We start from the raw sequence: 18,082 nt of genomic DNA on the forward strand, positions 1-18,082 counted from the left end.
TCTGAGATCAGGCAATGCAGTATGTCCTTTAAATTAAACTTAAAAATATATGTGATAAAATATAACAAAAGCATTTTTGGTATTTTCCACTGTAAAGTTTTCTTTTAACTACAATACATAATTACCTTAACATCTAAATATTAAAACCTCTTTTTGTGGGTCTCAAGAGGATACAGCCAAACAAACCGAAGGGGTTCCACTGCTGTTACATCAAATAACTCTTTTTTTATTTTTTAGCATTTAGCATTTCTGTAAGCATGCCCACATAACACATAATTTAATTCTCTGTGAGCATCAGTGGTCTTTACCACGTAGCCTGAAGCAACCATGAGTTAAATTGTACAGAAAGTCCAAAAAATCAATTAAAACTAACAGTATAAATGTGCTAAATATCAATATGATGCTTGTTACCCTTTTAAGCCTTATTTTTATTGATTAGTTTAGCGATATAAAAACGTTTTATTGACTTTTATTCCTGCTAAATGCTTTTATTTCCCAGGGGAAGGACATTGTGTCCTGCTCTCACTGTAAAATTGTGGAGATCATATAAAATATAAAAAAAGATTTAACTTCTTGTCTCTGGACTACTTAATAAAGAATACATACTTTTTGTATTGTTTTCTTAAACTGTAAAATGTCTTAGAAACAAATTACAAATTAAAACTGTGATTATGAACTTTTATGTTATAAAAATAGACTTTAAAAGTTTACTTTAGTCAGTTTAAAGCAAATAAAATAACTGATGCTTGCAGCATCTAATTTTTTTTTACCAGTTTATATACAAAATGGTAAAAAAAATGAAAATGATGTTAATATGATGTTATCATATTATATTATAATATATTTTTACATCACCTTTATAATATGGTTTAAATGTTCAGTTGGATACAGCTCACACAAATATATTTAAATTATAATAAATAGTGGGGAAAATAGCATATTAACAGTATACTCAGTATATATTTTGTGTACATTTATACTATTTTAATTACAAACAAGTAGTAATTAAGTACAAATTAGTGGTTCAGCTTAATTTAAGTATACTTTCATACTTTTCATAAGGGAACAAATGTGTTTCCCACCATACATTTGCACAGTGGACTAAATGACTTCTTTCTCTGATGAATCCCACAGTGATATGGGGTAGTAATTTCACTCAGAGCAGAGTGATGAACTGATGAACTGAGTGTGCTGATTTGAGGTCGTTGGCAGACACATAAATTGAATCTAGATAATCCAGTATAGATAATCATATTGTTTCTACAGTTATTTTAGTGTGTAGTGTGGCAGAGGGAGGCGTTTCTTGTGTTTCTACAGAAAACTCTAAAACTCAGCTCACTGGTGTCACTTAGTAATTTTAAACTTTTAATATCTAACCACCTTTAAACAGCCTGTAAGTGTTTTACCTAAAGTTCTCCTCCGCTAAAATCCATTGTCTGCAGCAGCTAGTAAAAGAAAATATTCAGAAAAACGATCAGAGTCGATCAGGAAAAGCACCGTGTCTACATCAACCCGTGAATTAATATTCATGGCCACGCCCACCTCAGCTCGGGACCGCCCACAAGCAGAGATGAAGCGGGGCGGTGACGCCGTCTCGTCAGATAGGACATAACTAACAATGCTAGGAACAGCATGCAGTTCATTCCTGTGTTATTTGTGCGAATAACACATCAGTGTTTATATACTTTACCCAGTAATTCAGAGCTAAGAAACAAATGGTTAGAATTAGTCTATGGAGGAACAACACCACCAGCCAAGTACAATAGAGATAGGTAGGTGTATGTTTAGAACAGTTCTGTTTACACTGGTAAAAGCAGATTTTTACTTTCTGGACCTGGACTACCCACCTCTGTGTGTAAGTAACTATAGGTTTAAATAGGATCTCCGGTGGATTTGGTGTTTTACAGAGACTCTATGACTAGGTCAGTGGCTGAACTGAACTTAGCAGGGCATTATTATTACACATGTTGTAACGTAACATATGACATTGCAAAGACTGTTATTAATGTAAAAATGTCTTTATATTAACTGTTGTCCGTCTCACTGCCTCCTGGTGTCGCAGTGGTGTTAGCCAATCAGAGGCGATATGTTTGCATGTATGAATATTCATGAGTAATAGCTGAAATCCAATCTTCCAATCGTTTAGGGATATTTAAACTTTAACAGTCCAGAGTCCCTTGTAAATAATATATAAAGCTAAAAAAAATTAGAAAAAGATTCAGCAACTATAAGGCAACTGACTGAAATCAATTAAAACATAAACATAAATATCACATGCTATTTAAAACACATGTTATTATTCAATACGTCTCATTCTCTTACAGCAAACTGTGAGCAGGAGTTTAGTGTTTGCAGTTTTGTCAAGGAGTGAAATATATAAACATATATAAACACATATAAACACATTCACTTGTTTAAGTCAGTCTTTGTCTGCTGCCACATTGAAAACGTCTACATGAGGTTTCTTTATTTAATTTAAAACACTGCAAATTGCATTCGCTACAATTTGGTTAGTCTGCAATTCATTCACATGCCTCCTATTGTGGCTGACAGAGAGCCCAGAGATACACTGCTGGTGGAAGAGTGTGTGTGTGTGTGTGTGTGTGTCTCTATTTATTACTCCCACTATTTACAGTCATGTGGAAAAATTTGAACAGCCCATTGAAACATTTAAACATTTGGACTTTTGATCTTTATTTGAACAATAATGATAAATTGATTTAATATAACTAAACACATAAAACTGAACACCAGTTAAAATAGTTCCATTGCTGCTCTGTTTGTTTGTAGCTGCGCTGTTTGGTTTGTAAGCGCCGCATCGTTGCTAGGTTACCTGTATGTGGGCGGAATAATACATGGAGAGCTTCGGTTAGTTAAAGTACATTACCGGCTGATAACGGCACTCACAGAACTAACTGTGGTATAATGTGGATTAATCACAGAATTGTTGTTGTGTGACATTGTTTCGTTTGTTTATTTAAGAAAAGTCACTTTAAGGTATAATGGATGTGGTCTTTCATTTTTTTTTACTTGCCAAAGTGTCGGATCAAAAAAACGTGACACAGTTCTGACACTAAAAACTTCTGACCTGTTCTGTTGTTAAAGAGCGTCGGAGTTATTTAAAATGCATCGGAACCAGCCGAGTGATTTTATGAGTGATTTTAGGGATTTTTTGGGGATTAGAGTGAAGTGATCTGGAGAGGCTGAAACACTTCTCAACACTTCAACACAGATCATTAAGAAGATACACATTAGATTAAGATAATCACGGGATTATAATGGAATAAGCAAGACCTTGAAATAAGTGCAGAACTGCAGAAAGTGCAGAAACCAGGCTAATATGCAGATGGGTTTGGGGCCGGTCGTTGTGTCTTTGGTATTGCATACATTTTGTCCACATTATAATGTGCAAAAAGCATGAACTGATTCTCTTAATTAATCATGGGTGTGTTTAATTTTGGGCGTAACGTGAAATAAACCAGTGTGTCCCTTTTTTTGTTAATAATTTAATTTCAAATTTTTCCCATTTTCTCCCCAATTTACACGGCCAATTACCCAACCCACTATCACTAGTGATGCCTCAACACACCAGGAGGGCGAAGACTAACACATGCCTCCTCCGATACATGTGAAGCCAGCCACCGCTTCTTTTCGAGCAGCCTCCGAGATTGGAGGACAGCGCAGCGGCTCAGTTCTGATACATCAGCTCACAGACGCCCTGTGCTGCAGACATCACCATAGGAGTGATGTGGGGAGAGAGCGCCATCTACCCACCCGGAGGGAGCAGGGCCAATTTTGCTCCCTCTGAGCGCCGGCAGCTTGATGGTAAAGCTGCATGAGCGGGGGTTCAAACCTGCGACCTCCCGCTCATAGTTGCAGCGCTTTAGACCCTCGGACCACTCGGCGCATTACATTCCCTTTAAGGCAGGTGAGCTCCGACTTTGGCGTGTTCGTATCTTAACAGCGCAGCGCTTTTATGCGTCTCAGCAGAGGAAACTGACCTCTTTAAAATTAATGCGTGCACCAGCAGTTTATTTAAGGGAACAATAATGTTATTTTATTCTTTATTCAGTTTATTGTTGATGTATAAGTTGGATTTGTACTCTGCACAGTGCACACAGTGCTCCACGGTGCAGAAGATAGGATTGGATGACTGACTGTTGACTGTTGTCAGGGTTTTAAACAGTCAGTGGAGCACCTGTGTTTTCCACCACCAAGATAAACATGCAATACTCCAGAAATGTACCTTTGTGTGGATCTTAAAAAGACCTTTGCCTGCTGTTTGAGTTTGTTCACCCTGTTCAAAAGGCCACTCACTGCTCTTTTTAAATATCTGTACTGATAACCGGTCAGATACCATCAGCTGCATGAAATCCAATGAGCTCACTTCAGAATTAATTCATCATTTATTTAATTATATATTTTATTTTATTTAATCAAAACTTAAGCATCGGGATGATGTGCTTTTGCGCAATTGAATAATTTAAAGAGGAATATACAGTACATTTAAGACTAATATTTTTTTTAATAGTGTGCACTATAAAATTTAGTTTTTTTATTTTAATATAATAGTATTGTATTATCTTTGCTACCAATTGATTATATATCAGCTACACTGATCCACCAAACCCTCTGACAGACGCTCCCCACCCACAGGAAGATCTCCACCCACATTCACTCATAACTGTGGGGGAAAAGGTGAAGCGCTCAGTGTTGTGCCTGAGGGCGGAGTAGCTGGAGAGGAGTGTTGAAAGCGTGTTGAAGGAGTGTCAGATCACTAAATACTTACGCTAAGTGATTTGATAGTGTTATGATATACACTGTGAAAAACACTGTTTATTTTTTAACTTCTAAAAGCTAAAAATACAGTGTTCCTTACATTGACTTTGTCTTTTATTTGATCGCAGACAGTATGAACGCAAAATATTTCATGTTTTATCTGCTTTTTTTCATTTTATATATTTATATATGGTGCATCCCACCATTTTATGGTGCATTACCACTTTATAGTGTTGCTATTTGTCACAGCACTTCAAATTTTCACATTTTCACATTTTGGCACTGAGAATGAGGAGACTCTAGTTTAGTTATTTTCTATAACGCATCAATCAATTACTGCGTATCACGCAGTTGGATTTAGAGCATATCTGTGTGTCTCGAAAAGAACAAAAGTCATGTACTAATTCTCTTAATTATTCATGGGTGTGGTTAGTTTTGGGCGTAGCGTGAAATAAACCAATCAGTGCGTCACTTGTCGTTCCTTTTAAGAGCCAGGTGAGCTCTGACTTTGGCGCATTCGTATCATAACAGCGCAGCACTTTTACGCACTTTATGTTGCTATATAATCAACGCTATGTAATATCTCTGCAATTAATGCTGCAACATATGAAATTGAAGGTGTATTAAACAAAATAATATATCTGCAGTGACATAAACTTCAATACATTTAAAGAAACACTATATTATTTATTTTATTTATTTTATAAGCCTTAAAAACATGTACAATTAATTTATGCTCTGTTCCACATTCATTTATAGTGTTGTTTAGTGCACAGTTGTTGGGTGAACATAAGATTAGCATCCATCATGCCCTCAAGCTAAATTAGAGAGAGAGAGAGAGAGAGAGGAAGCGAGAGAGAGAGAGAGAGAGAGAGAGAGAGAGAGGCCTTGAGGAGATTAAAGAGTGAGTTGCATTAGAGGAAAGGAAAGCTAAAAGTCTTGTGAAAACAGCCAATTAGGTTATTTGTCAGCCTTGGGAAAGAGGTGAAGACAAAACCACTTAATAGCACTTGATTCAGATCCAGCACTCGCCTCTGGCTGAATTCTTATGCAGGATTTATCTTTAGGCTTTTTTTTCTGGACTTTAAAGCAAACGATACACTAGACGACTTTTAGACTGAAGACTGAAAAGATTTTTAACCCTTGTGTGGTGTTGATATTTTTGTTACTCGTTTACTTTGTTATTTGTATTTAATTCAGCAAAATTAAGCAATTCTACATTAAAATGCTTTGCACATGCTCGCTTCACCTAAATTGCAAGCAATATAAACAGCTTACATGGTGAATATTTGCCCTTTACCTTTCTTATGTTACATTTCTTTCAAAAAGTGCTACTCTTTTTTTATTAGTTTTTTAATAAAATGTAAAAGAAAATGAATTAAACTCAAGATATGAGTAGAACATTTGTTTAGTTTCAAATTTACAAATGAAGCAATGTTTATTAGCCCTTGGGCAAACATACTGTATGTAATATAAATGTGTGTGTGTGTGTGTGTGTGGGGGGGGGGGGGGGGGGGTGTACAGTGTGTGTTTATCGAAAATGTGTTTTGATATATGTTTTTCACAAAAAATGAGCCAATCCCAATGAGTTTGAGTTAGAAAAAATATTTTTTTAGTATCATTTGATGAAAAATGAAAACGGGTCCCACAGACCCGAACACCACACAAGGGTTAATATAGACTAAAAGACTCAGATTTTGCAAAGACTGGGGATCACGCAGGGTCACTACAGAACTACAACTAAAAAATGTCAACTTTTTCTCGTGGTGTGTTTTGTAATTGTTTAAGCACATGCATTTGTGAAATTCCTTTGTTGATGTGGTTTGTAAGAGGTGAGTTTACAACCTTGTAGCGGTTAGGAAACATCCGCGCTCACTAGGGGTTAAGAGAGCACTTCAGTTTCTGAATCAGTTTCTCTGATTTTGCTATTTATAGGTTTATGTTTGAGTAAAATGAACATTATCGTCATTTAGAGCATTAATTTATTTGCAGAAAATGAGAAATGTCTGAAATAACAAAAAACGATGCAGAGCTTTCAGACCTCAAATAATGCAAAAAATCTCTTCCTCCACCAGTCTTACACACTGCTTTTGGATAACTTTATGCTGCTTTACTCCTGGTGCTGGTTTGTGATCATCCATCTTCCTCTTGATTATATTCCAGAGGTTTTAATTGGGTGAAATCAAAGAAAAGCTCTGTACAAATAAATGTGATTTGATTTGATTTGATTTGATTCGATGATATTTGCATGAGCCACGTCTGAAGACTTAAGAAAATAATAAACACGGTTGATTTGATCTGAACACCAGATTGAGAAAAAAAGATAAAAAGAGTAAAATAGCTTAAAAAATGTTTAGTGTAAGGTCAGCATTGAGGAAAGAAGGTGAGGGGTATAAGAACATATATAGAATTATATAAGAATAAAAGAAAAAATGTGATTTTGTGCTTTTTTTAGACAGAATGAGAAATTAAACCATGACCAGTGCGCTGTAGATCTGTCTAATAAGGCTGTAGTGTGATGTTGGTGAGCATGAGGGTCTGGGATCCTGCAGTTTACTAGTGATAGGGGGAGTTTATATAAAAAAAAGGATTGGATAATTGTCTAAATTGGGTATAAAAAATGATTTAATTAGAAATAAATACAAAAAACTACAATAAATGACTCTTATCTGTGTTCTTGAACACGAGCACGCTGTGACCCTGCTTTATCATTACCTGCTGCGCAGTATTTCATAATAAGCAGAATCAGAGCTCGTCTCAGTGGAATGTGAGAAACATTCCCATTCACGTTCTTCACTCAGGACCAACCTGTTCAGTCACATCCTGCTGCCTGAGCCTGCAGCTACAGGACCTGCAGTTAACACTGTGCTCACAGCGCTCACTCTGCTGCTGTTTTCATTTCATAGCCATTATATTGTTTTTAAAGGAAAGATTTAAAATCTTCCTTTCACTTCATTTGCTTAAGCTTCTTAAAGCTCTAACTTTAACATGAACCTTGTCTCTGGTTTAATTGTGTTAAACAGGGCAGGTAACAGAGTGTTTATGCTTAAGGTTTTTTTTTTTTTTACTGCAGCGTTGCAGAATTGTCGTGGATTCAGTGGGAAATGGAAATGTTTCGCTAAAAGCAGTTAGTGGTCATTAGTTTATAAGGTGGTACACCAGATAACCTCTGAAAATGCACAATGCACGCACATATATTGTTTAAGCATCGTCATCGCGATGTGTGCGTGCACAATAGTGACATCGCAGGACGTGTGATGTCGCTCTAGGCAATTAAATCAAACACGTCATGCTGAAATGTTTAGATTCTTGACACAAGAAGTAAAGAAGTAGATGCACAGCGCTGTCTCTGTGTCTGTGTGAGTGACAGGCTGCTGCTGCCTGAAAAGCGTGAGGGGGGGGCAGGAGTAAACAGGAGGTAACCGCATGCATGGCCTCCATCATCCACATGGTTGGGCACGTGCTCGTAAACGTGAGCACGTGTCTAAAGCTGTGCTCCTCAGTGCAGCACAGTTTATCAGTGCAGATATTTCCAGTTACAGCTGAATTCACACTTTTAATCCCAGAAAAACAAACGCTCTTATTTACCTTAAAAAAAGGCATTTAAATGCTGATTAAAGAGTCGATCACTGTTGTTTTGCTGTTTTCCTCGGGTTTTGAGAGCTCGGCGCTGACAACTCAGCTCCTGATTGGTCTGGACTCCGCAAGACAGAGCTTGGATGGGGGCGGGGCTGGTGATGTCATGGGCCCTGCATTGTTTAAAATCTTTGAAAAAAGAACATTTGCAATGTGATTTTTTCCAATATTGTGCAGCCCTAACATCTTTAAGTTTTAACTTTTATTTTATACTTTAAATTTATTTCTGTTTAGTGTATAACCTATCAGACTCTTTACGCAAACACACGCTCTGTACAGAGTTCTTTACTAAGTTCCCGTAAATTAGGATTCATGAAAATAATAATAAATAGGAATCTGAGGGTAGTTTGTTACTCATGTGCTGCATGAAGCACATGCACTTAAAAAAATGTTGTCAGATTATACAATATATCTAGTAAATACTTGTGGCTAGTGTCTTTGAAATTTAGAATATTATATAAGACCAGCTGGTACTTTTGGCAGTGTGGGCAGTGTGCCAAGTCCTGCTGGAAAATGAAATCTGCATCTCCATAAAAGTTGTCAGCAGCAGAGGGAAGCTGTAAGATATGAAGTGCTGTAAGATTTTGCAGGGAAACAAAACTGTACTGAGTTTAGACTTGATAATAAAACACAGTGGATCAACACCAGCAGATGACAGACATGTCTCTCCAAACCATCACTGATCATCAGTACATTTTACTTTATTTCATTTAAAGTAATTCAAGGGATCAGAGTCTGGAGGAAGAGTGGAGAGACACACAGTCCAAACTGCTCCAGGTCTAGTGTGAAGTTTCCACCAATCAGTGATGGTTTGGAGAGATGTTTTATTTATGTTAAAAAATCCACCGGAGATCCTATTTAAATCTACTGTATGTGTGCTCTGTAACAACCTTATCAGTGTGGTGGTGCTTTTTCTGCAATTGGATTTAGAGATTTGATTGAGTAAGTTGATCATGCAGATCCTGAAACCTGCAGAAGAAGCTTTCTTTTCTGGTAAACTTTGTTTTTTTTTTAAGAGGTGAGAAAAGGTCCTTTCAGTCTTGTGACTCTATGAGTGGTGAGCATGCAGTAACAGGATAAAGTAAAGTTCAACACGTTTATTTATCTTCTGTACAAATCTAACAAGCTCTTAATTCCTTACAGCAACTTAAGCAGAAATTCTGTGTGGCATCCTTTTGTGTTATTTGTGTTGCACTTACTGCACTGATTTAATAAACCTCTATACTTATTAAGATTTTTAATAATTATTAAGATTGACTAAGACCCACAAATGTTGTATCTCCTGTATTTGATTATTATCATTTGTGTATTGTAGTGATATTTGATTTAAATATGAATACAACCTGAAAACAAAGCAGATTCAGCTGTAGGCTGTCCAACAGTAGGTTGATTTACCAGTTTGAGGAGCTCTGCATTCTGTTAAGGTTTGTTTCATTTTGTGCAAGATGGTACATGATACAGCAACGTAGGCTATCGTCTACAGGGGGGGGGGGTGGGGGGGGATGATCCAGTCGTGTAAAAGCACAGAGAGACACAGACACAGGAAGTAAATTAACTCAAAACGTACCTTTATTAGTAAAACTGCCCTTCATCCACACCCAAAACTAACTTAAAGAAACATAATAACGGCCCAGTGCAGCTCTAATCACTTTAGTGTCTTATATGCCAGTCCAATGTGGGCCAGCTGGGACAGACCGGGGCTGCATGTCATGGTGTATTTGTGCCATTTAATGGTACAATACTTTCTGGGACAACATATCGTTCACAAATAAAATCTATTCTATCTATCTCTCAATGCATCGTGACAGTTCTAGTTGTTTATGATGCTGCACATTAAATTCTTCCTCAACTTTCATTGTCTGCAGCAGCTAGTAAAAGAAAATATTAAATATGTATAAAAACAAGGGTTAGGGATCAGGAAAAGCACCGTGTCTACGTCAACCCATGAATTAGTATTCATGTGACGCCATCTCATCAGATAGGAGATAACTAACAGCGCTAGGAACAGCATGCAGTTCACTCCTGTGTTATTTGTGCGAATAACACATCAGTGTTATTTGATTGATTATTGAGCTTTTCATTGATTACAAGATGAATGGCATTATTCAGAACAAACTTTTTATATTTTTCCCAACAGTTTGCCAGGGAACAAGCAACAAACTAAATCTACTGTCCCAGGCAGACGACCACTACCGAGCGTTGATGAAGATGTACAGTAACTGTACTGTAGTGCTGGAGAACCTGGAGATCACCCACGTAGGAGAGAACTACGACCTCTCCTTCCTCAGGGTCTGTTAAAACACCTACACTCCAATAAAAACAGAATTAACAACTTGAATTAGACATTATTTATTGGCCTTTCCACCGAATCAAGTGCCTGAAAACAGTGTGCATGCATATATAGTGATATTTCTTGTCATAAATATTAATTATTTGAACATGCAGCCAAACATTTTATTAAAATAAAGACTTTCTTGAGAGAAAACAAAAGGAATTATTGGACCTTATACATGAGTTTTGTAACCTTTGTAATCTTTGGATTAGAAGCCTGAATTTGACCAGTACATATTTTGAATAGTTAAATATATATGTGTTTTATTAGATTCTGAGTTGAAAAAAGCTTAAAAAAAAAAAAAATATATATATATATATTTACGCCCCCTTCTACTGTTGTATGTAAAATGTATTAAAATGCTATAAATCATGTATTTCTTCTTACTGTTCTTTTGATTTGCAGAGTATTGAAGAAGTTGGAGGTTATGTCCTCATAGCGATCAACGATGTGAACGTGATCCCCTTAGAAAACCTGCGTTTAATTCGGGGACACTCCCTTTATGAGGGTAAATTCGCCCTGGCTGTGATGGCCAACTATCACACGGCAAACAGTTCATCTGCTGAGAGCAGCATCCCCACCGGACTGAGAGAACTTCCTCTACGGAACTTAAGAGGTAAGAGGGGTTGATCTATTTTGCAACATTTAATAGTATGATCTGTTATAATACACATTTATTACATCAGGTAACACCTTAGAGGAAGGCTTGGGAATGCCCACATCTGGGAGGGGTAGTTTGGGAGGGGCACTGGGTGATGTATGGGTTTAGGGGTGGGGCAGGAGAAAGAGACGAGCTGATTGGCAGAGCTGCAGCAGCAGCAGTAGTAAGCCTCTGATAGCGGTGAGACGCAGATGGTTGGACGTTGTCAGCAGGGGGGCGGTATTATTGATTGATTGCTTGCTTGATTTGCATATTGTGATGAGGTGTTTGCGTACCAAAGTCACAGAAACATCATCCACGCTTATGGTTAAACACATTTGAACCTGAGAGGAGCTGCAGAGGCAGAAATTATCTCAACAAAAATGTTTTTTAAAGGTTAGAACATATTTTTATGCAAATTTTAGGCGGAACTGATATGTTTTATTACTTTAAAGAAACACATTTTAGATATTAATTTAAAAACTATGTTTTAGGGTTTAGTGGCTCTTTAACAGAATACAGAACAATGAGTTAGAAGGAGTTTCTCATTCTTGTTACTGACATTCACTCCTGTTACTAAAACTCACTCCTGTTACTAAAACTCACTCCTTTTACTGGAACTCACCTCTGTTAATGGCGTTTATAACTGTTACTAAAACTTACTCACTCCTGTTACTGGAACTCACTCCTGTTACTGGAACTCACCTCTGTTAATGGCGTTTATAACTGTTACTAAAACTTACTCACTCCTGTTACTGGAACTCACTCCTGTTACTGGAACTCACCTCTGTTAATGGCGTTTATAACTGTTACTAAAACTTACTCACTCCTGTTACTAAAACTCACTCCTTTTACTGGAACTCACCTCTGTTAATGGCGTTTATTCCTGTTACTAAAACTTACTCACTCCTGTTACTGGAACTCACTCATGTTACTAGTACTAATTCCAATGAAAGAAAGTTACAAGATAATAAACAGTAATGAAAATTAAGGGAAAAATACAAGAAATTACTAAAAGTACTAAAAGTGACTGTTACATCATTTTGTTCTTAACAAAGTACACAATTTATATCAGTATAGCTTTTAAATGTAATCCACATTCATCAAGATCCAAGGTGTGATTTTCGTATTTAACTTCTCACAGTTTCTCACATTTTTCTCATTTATTTCAGAGATTTTGAGAGGAGGAGTTCGGATCGCTCGTAATCCAAGACTCTGTAACATAGAGACTATTAAGTGGCACGATATCGTGAGCAAGGAAAGTACAAATGCGGTGATAACCTCAGAAAGCACTGACTCTACATGTAAGTCTATACTTTCTTTTATTATTATTATTATTATTATTTATTTATTTATTTATTTATTATTTCTTTGTTTGTATTTTTAGCTTAATTTTAACTTTTTTTGTATTAATATTATCATCTTTTTATCTTAATTTCTTAATTAAACCAAGTTTCACTATTCATTTTTTATTCTTATTTTATTTTTATTTTTACCTTTTTTTAATCTTTTATTTACTGTTGTTTTAATATGATTAAATGTAGTTATTATTTTCTTTGTCAATTCAATCCCTGTTTTAGTACATGCTCGGCCACATTGAAAATGAGGGTTGCCCTCAATGTAATTCCGAGTTAAAAAAAAAAAGGTTGATTGATTGATTGATTGATTTTGATCACTGTTGAACAGATAATATGAATATCTTTAATATACACTACATGGCATATACAAAAGCATTGGGATATCTGCTCATTTACTGTTTCTCCTGAAATCAAATATATATTTAAAAAGAGTCGCTGAGTAAAAAGCACTGCCACTATGATATGGACATTGCTGGTTCGAATCCCGGTCATGTAGCTCGCCATCAGCTGCCAGAGCCCTGAGAGAGCACAATGTAGTGAATGTGTAACACAACAAAAAACAAGTTACAAGCAAGTTAAACAGTTTAGAAAAGATTTAGAACATAAAATATTATTAGTAATAAGTAGTCATATGAAATTTTTAGGAAATTTATTATAATATTTTCTTCTTCAGGTAAACCATGTGATAAAAGTTGCTATAATGGATCATGTTGGGCACCAGGACCGGAAAACTGCCAGAAGTGTAAGTATATTATTTTATGTGTGTATGTACATTTCATATATATAAATCTATAAATGAAATGTTTAGAGGAGTATTTCTTTGGCTTCTTTTGCTCTCAGTGACTAGGCTAATCTGTGCAGAGCAGTGTTCACATAGATGCAAAGGTCCCGCCATTGCGGACTGCTGTAATGAACATTGTGCTGCTGGATGCACTGGACCGCTGGCTACAGACTGCTTGGTGAGTTCATGATGAGTTTCTTTGATTTTAGCAAATAAAAAAAAACTCTGGAATAAAATCAAGAGGAAGATGGATGATCACAAGCCATCAAACCACCAAACTGAACTGCTTGATTTTTTGCACCAGGAGTAAAGCAGCATAAAGTTATCCAAAAGCAGTGTGTAAGACTGGTGGAGGAGAACATGATGCCAAGATGCATGAAAACAAACTGTGATTAAAAATCAGGGTTATTCCACCAAATATTGATTTCTGAACAGATTATTTGAGGTCTGAAAGTTCTGCATCTTTTTTGCTATTTCAGACATTTCTCATTTTCTAATGAGACAATAAATGAGAATATTTTTATTTGTAATTTGGGAGAAATGTTGTCTGTAGTTTATAGAATAAAACAACAATGTTCATTTTACTCAAACATAAACCTATAAATAGCAAAATCAGAGAAACTGATTCAGAAACTGAAGTGATCTCTGCATTTTTTACAGAGCTGTAGATGTTGCCAGCCATATTATTATTTTTAATTTAAAGTTTTTAGCTTTTAGCTACATTTACCCCATTACTGATAAAACAGGGGGACAGAAAGGGGTCAGACTCTCCACAAACTTTTTGCTCTAGTAATGTAGGAGGTGTGTTTTTAGATTCGTGGTTCTCCTTCTCTTTCTTTGTAATTACATTGGCAGTATGTAGCCGCTGTTCCTGACTCCCAGTCACAGACTGAGTCAGATATCTAGTATGCCAAATATTTGTCAGGCAACTCTGCGATCAGTCAGTGCAGCTATTGTGACACACTATGGGTTGATTTCTTCTGGGTACAACTATTTTTTGATGATAAAAGTATTTTTAAGTGTATGAAAGGATATACATTGTTGCAAAAAATAAGTTAAGTTACGTTTTTTTTTTTTTTTTTATGTGTACCGCTCAGGCCTGCAGAGAGTTTAAGGATGATGGGATGTGTAAAGACGCCTGTCCCCGGCTGATGCTGTACGACCCCAACCTTCACCAGCTTGTAGTGAATCCTAACGGCAAATTCAGCTTTGGAGCCACCTGTGTAAAAAACTGCCCACGTAAGTGTTTAAAAATGTATTTTGGCTTTTAAATCCTCGTCAATGTCTATTTTTTTAGTAATTAAATGTACTTCTGTGTCATTCTCATGTATTATAAAGATATATTACACACAGAGTGATCTATTTTAAGCGTGTATTTCCAATGAAAACACAAAAATCAGTGTCTCAATTGGTACTTTTAGCAGTGTGGACAGTGTGCTGGACAGTCCTGCTGGAAAATGAATGTTCATGTTCTATTAGTTTTACTGTTTTATTTTTGAGATCAGATGTTCAGTAATTAGATTGGTAGTGCTGGGTAACTTTCCTTATACTCAGCTTTACTAAAAGTATATTAATTTATTGATATAAATTTATTGTTAACACTAGGAATTTGTACTTTTAGCTAGAGAGAGAGAATAAAAATATATATTTAAAAAAAATGAAAAATTAATTTGAATTAATTTTCAATTAATCAGGGAATACATTTTTTCCCTCTTCTTTAAAAATTTCAGCATTGAAAAAATGTTGATTCACTTTTTTTTTCACAAAATCAACATTAATTCAACTTTAAATTTGAGCTGGAATTGATTGTGGTATACAGAAGTCCCACATGCATCACTCTCAGAAATATAGTTGGTAACAGAAGCTGGTGTCTGTTGTTAATAGTTCAGTACTGTAGGATGTAGTTAATGAAAATACTGTATATAAATCAGATTTGCTCGTTTTGTTTTCTATAGATAATTATGTGGTGACGGATCACGGAGCTTGTGTTCGAACCTGCGGAGACAAAACTCATGAAGTGGAGGAGAATGGAATTAGAAAATGCAAGAATTGTAATGGACCCTGCCCAAAAGGTGATATATATACATAAATATATATATACATAAATATAAATATATATATTAGCCTTAGCCTGTGTCTGTTTTTTGGTTCCTTGTGCTACACATGGCTCTGTTTTTGTTTTGGTCTTGTTTCCGCCTTAGCCCCGCCCTGTTATCTGTAACCCCTCCTGTCTCATTTGTAACTCCACCCGCTCATTACCTCCACAGGTGTCCCTAGTGTTTGCCTGTGTATAAATACCCCCATGTGCTCCTTTGTTCTCGGTCGTGCTTTATGTAACACGGAGGAGGAGGCCGGATGCAAATGCAAGTCGATTTTATTTGACATAATAAGACAAACCAAAAACTAGGACAAACAAATGACTTAACCAGTTCAAAACAAACAAAGAAGTGAAATAAACTAACAAAGAATCAAACAATATAAAGAAAACAAACCAGAACTCTGTAGACAAAACACAGATTAACATCCAGACACGGTTGAACAGGACAGCATCAAACAAAAAGCACGGCAGAAAACAAAGGAGCACATGGGGTATTTATACACAGGCACACACTAGACAGACACAGGCTAAGGTGTGACAATATATATATATTGGCTGCTATACAGTGTCTATCCATATACTGTAAATTACAAAAGTGCTTGTTATATACAGTTACCAAGCTGCAATACATAACCAGTATTCTATATTCTGCTAAAAAAGTGAATATTTGTCAACATCATACAGATTTTAAAAATAAATCATGAATGTTTTTATTTATTTATTTATTTTTTTTTAGTTTGCAATGGACTCGGAAACGGGGAGCTGGCCGGCATCATGACAGTCAACGCATCTAACATAGATACCTTTCAAAACTGCACCAAAATAAATGGAGATATCTCAATATTTGCAACAACATTACGTGGGTAAGAAATCTATATATATTTATCACATACAACTCTGGAGAAAAAAGAAGAGAGCACTTCAGTTTCTGAATCAGTTTTTCTGATTTTGCTATTTATAGATAAATGTTTGAGTTTTATTCTATAACATTTATATTCGATAACATTCTAACATTTCTCCCAAATTACAAATAAAAATATTCTCATTTTGTCATAAAATCAATTTCTTCATATAATAAAATACATCTAGTCCAATTCATATTCATAAAGTTTTAAGAGTTCAGAAGTAATCAATATTTGGTGGAATAACTCTGGTTGGTTTTTAATCACAGTTTTTTTCATGCATCTTGGCATCATGTTCTCCTCCACCAGTCTTACACACTGCTTTTGGATAACTTTATGCTGCTTTACTCCTGGTGCAAAAACTCAAGCAGTTCAGTTTGGTGGTTTGATGGTTTGTGATCATCATCCATCTTCCTCTTGATTATATTCCAGAGGTTTTTAATTTGATAAAATCAAAGAAACTCATCATTTTTAAAAGCTCTCTTATTTTATTTTTTAAGATCTGTGACACACATGATGATATAACTGAATTCAGCTAAAAAAAAATGTTCTTTTCCAGAGATCCCTACACAAAAACGCCTAAACTGGATCCTGCTAAACTGGATTATTTTAAAACAGTGAAGGAAATCACAGGTATATAAATATAATTGTTTAGCCATTTGTTTTAAGACTGCTGAGTCATACCAGAAAATTGCAAAATGTGGCTATAACAGCATGAATTCAAGTTTTTTTTAAGGTAATACAGGAATAAAACACTAATAATTTACTAGTTCTTAAGCTAAAAACTCATATTTAGTATTTTAAAGAAGAAAAAAACATGTTTATCAATATGTTTCCATTTAAATTTCTTTTTTTTTTGCTTCGAAAAAAATAAGAAACACCAACCTAAGTTGAGTTTTAGTATTGGTGCTGATATGTTTTTGCGTCAAAAACATTTTTAGAACATTAATTCTTGTTTATGAACTTGAACAGGGTTTCTGCTGATACAGGCCTGGCCTGAGAACCTCACCTCACTGAGTCCCTTTGAGAATCTGGAGGTCATCAGAGGCCGAACCCAACAACAGTGAGATCTATTTTTTCAAACATATGTGCTACACTTAATTTTTTTTTTATATTTTATAACATATATTTATTTTATGTTTTTTTTTCTGTAAATTATATCTTTTAAAATGACAATAATACACAAGTTACTAAACAAAACAGTGAAAATGAAGTGAAATGCATGAATTATCTGTTCTTAAACAGGTTGTAGCTGCTGATTTAATGAAACTTAAATAAAAAATATATATATATATTTTTTTTTTTCAACATTTTACACAGAATTATTGTTGCTATGCAGATGTGTTATTGTCAAATATAGGTTATAACTACAAGAAAATAAATATAAGTTGTATTTTTATGGAGTAATACTTAATAAATTTTGGTCAGAGTGCCATTATTGTGCAGTAATGGTAATCCAACATCGCAACATCTCTCAACAGGCTTAACTAACTGTGGTACCTTAGAGATGGTTGTAATGCTATGCTCAGGAATCTCAGAGATACAGATATATATGT

General features: G+C 35.4%; 2 protein-coding genes across 3 annotated transcripts in view; one reads left to right on the plus strand and one right to left on the minus strand.

Annotated features, from left to right (window-relative positions):
* The window catches only part of LOC103032795 (uncharacterized), a 249,132-nt gene that overhangs the window by 186,310 nt on the left and 44,740 nt on the right, over nucleotides 1–18,082 (minus strand). The window lies entirely within an intron of this gene.
* Nucleotides 1–18,082, plus strand: part of LOC103032492 (epidermal growth factor receptor) — a 40,115-nt gene that overhangs the window by 3,638 nt on the left and 18,395 nt on the right. The window contains exons 2-11 of one of the 2 annotated variants that reach the window (XM_022666906.2): nucleotides 10,553–10,704; nucleotides 11,153–11,363; nucleotides 12,560–12,691; nucleotides 13,419–13,487; nucleotides 13,586–13,704; nucleotides 14,624–14,765; nucleotides 15,482–15,598; nucleotides 16,361–16,487; nucleotides 17,086–17,159; nucleotides 17,499–17,589. In XM_022666906.2, coding sequence (XP_022522627.2) covers nucleotides 10,553–10,704; nucleotides 11,153–11,363; nucleotides 12,560–12,691; nucleotides 13,419–13,487; nucleotides 13,586–13,704; nucleotides 14,624–14,765; nucleotides 15,482–15,598; nucleotides 16,361–16,487; nucleotides 17,086–17,159; nucleotides 17,499–17,589 — 1,234 coding nt within the window. Of the gene's footprint in view, nucleotides 1–10,552; nucleotides 10,705–11,152; nucleotides 11,364–12,559; nucleotides 12,692–13,418; nucleotides 13,488–13,585; nucleotides 13,705–14,623; nucleotides 14,766–15,481; nucleotides 15,599–16,360; nucleotides 16,488–17,085; nucleotides 17,160–17,498; nucleotides 17,590–18,082 lie in introns of those variants that run through there. The other variant, XM_022666907.2, reaches the window with a different exon arrangement.

This window comes from Astyanax mexicanus, chromosome 6, assembly GCF_023375975.1.
Source record: "Astyanax mexicanus isolate ESR-SI-001 chromosome 6, AstMex3_surface, whole genome shotgun sequence".
Lineage (NCBI taxonomy): Eukaryota > Metazoa > Chordata > Actinopteri > Characiformes > Acestrorhamphidae > Astyanax > Astyanax mexicanus.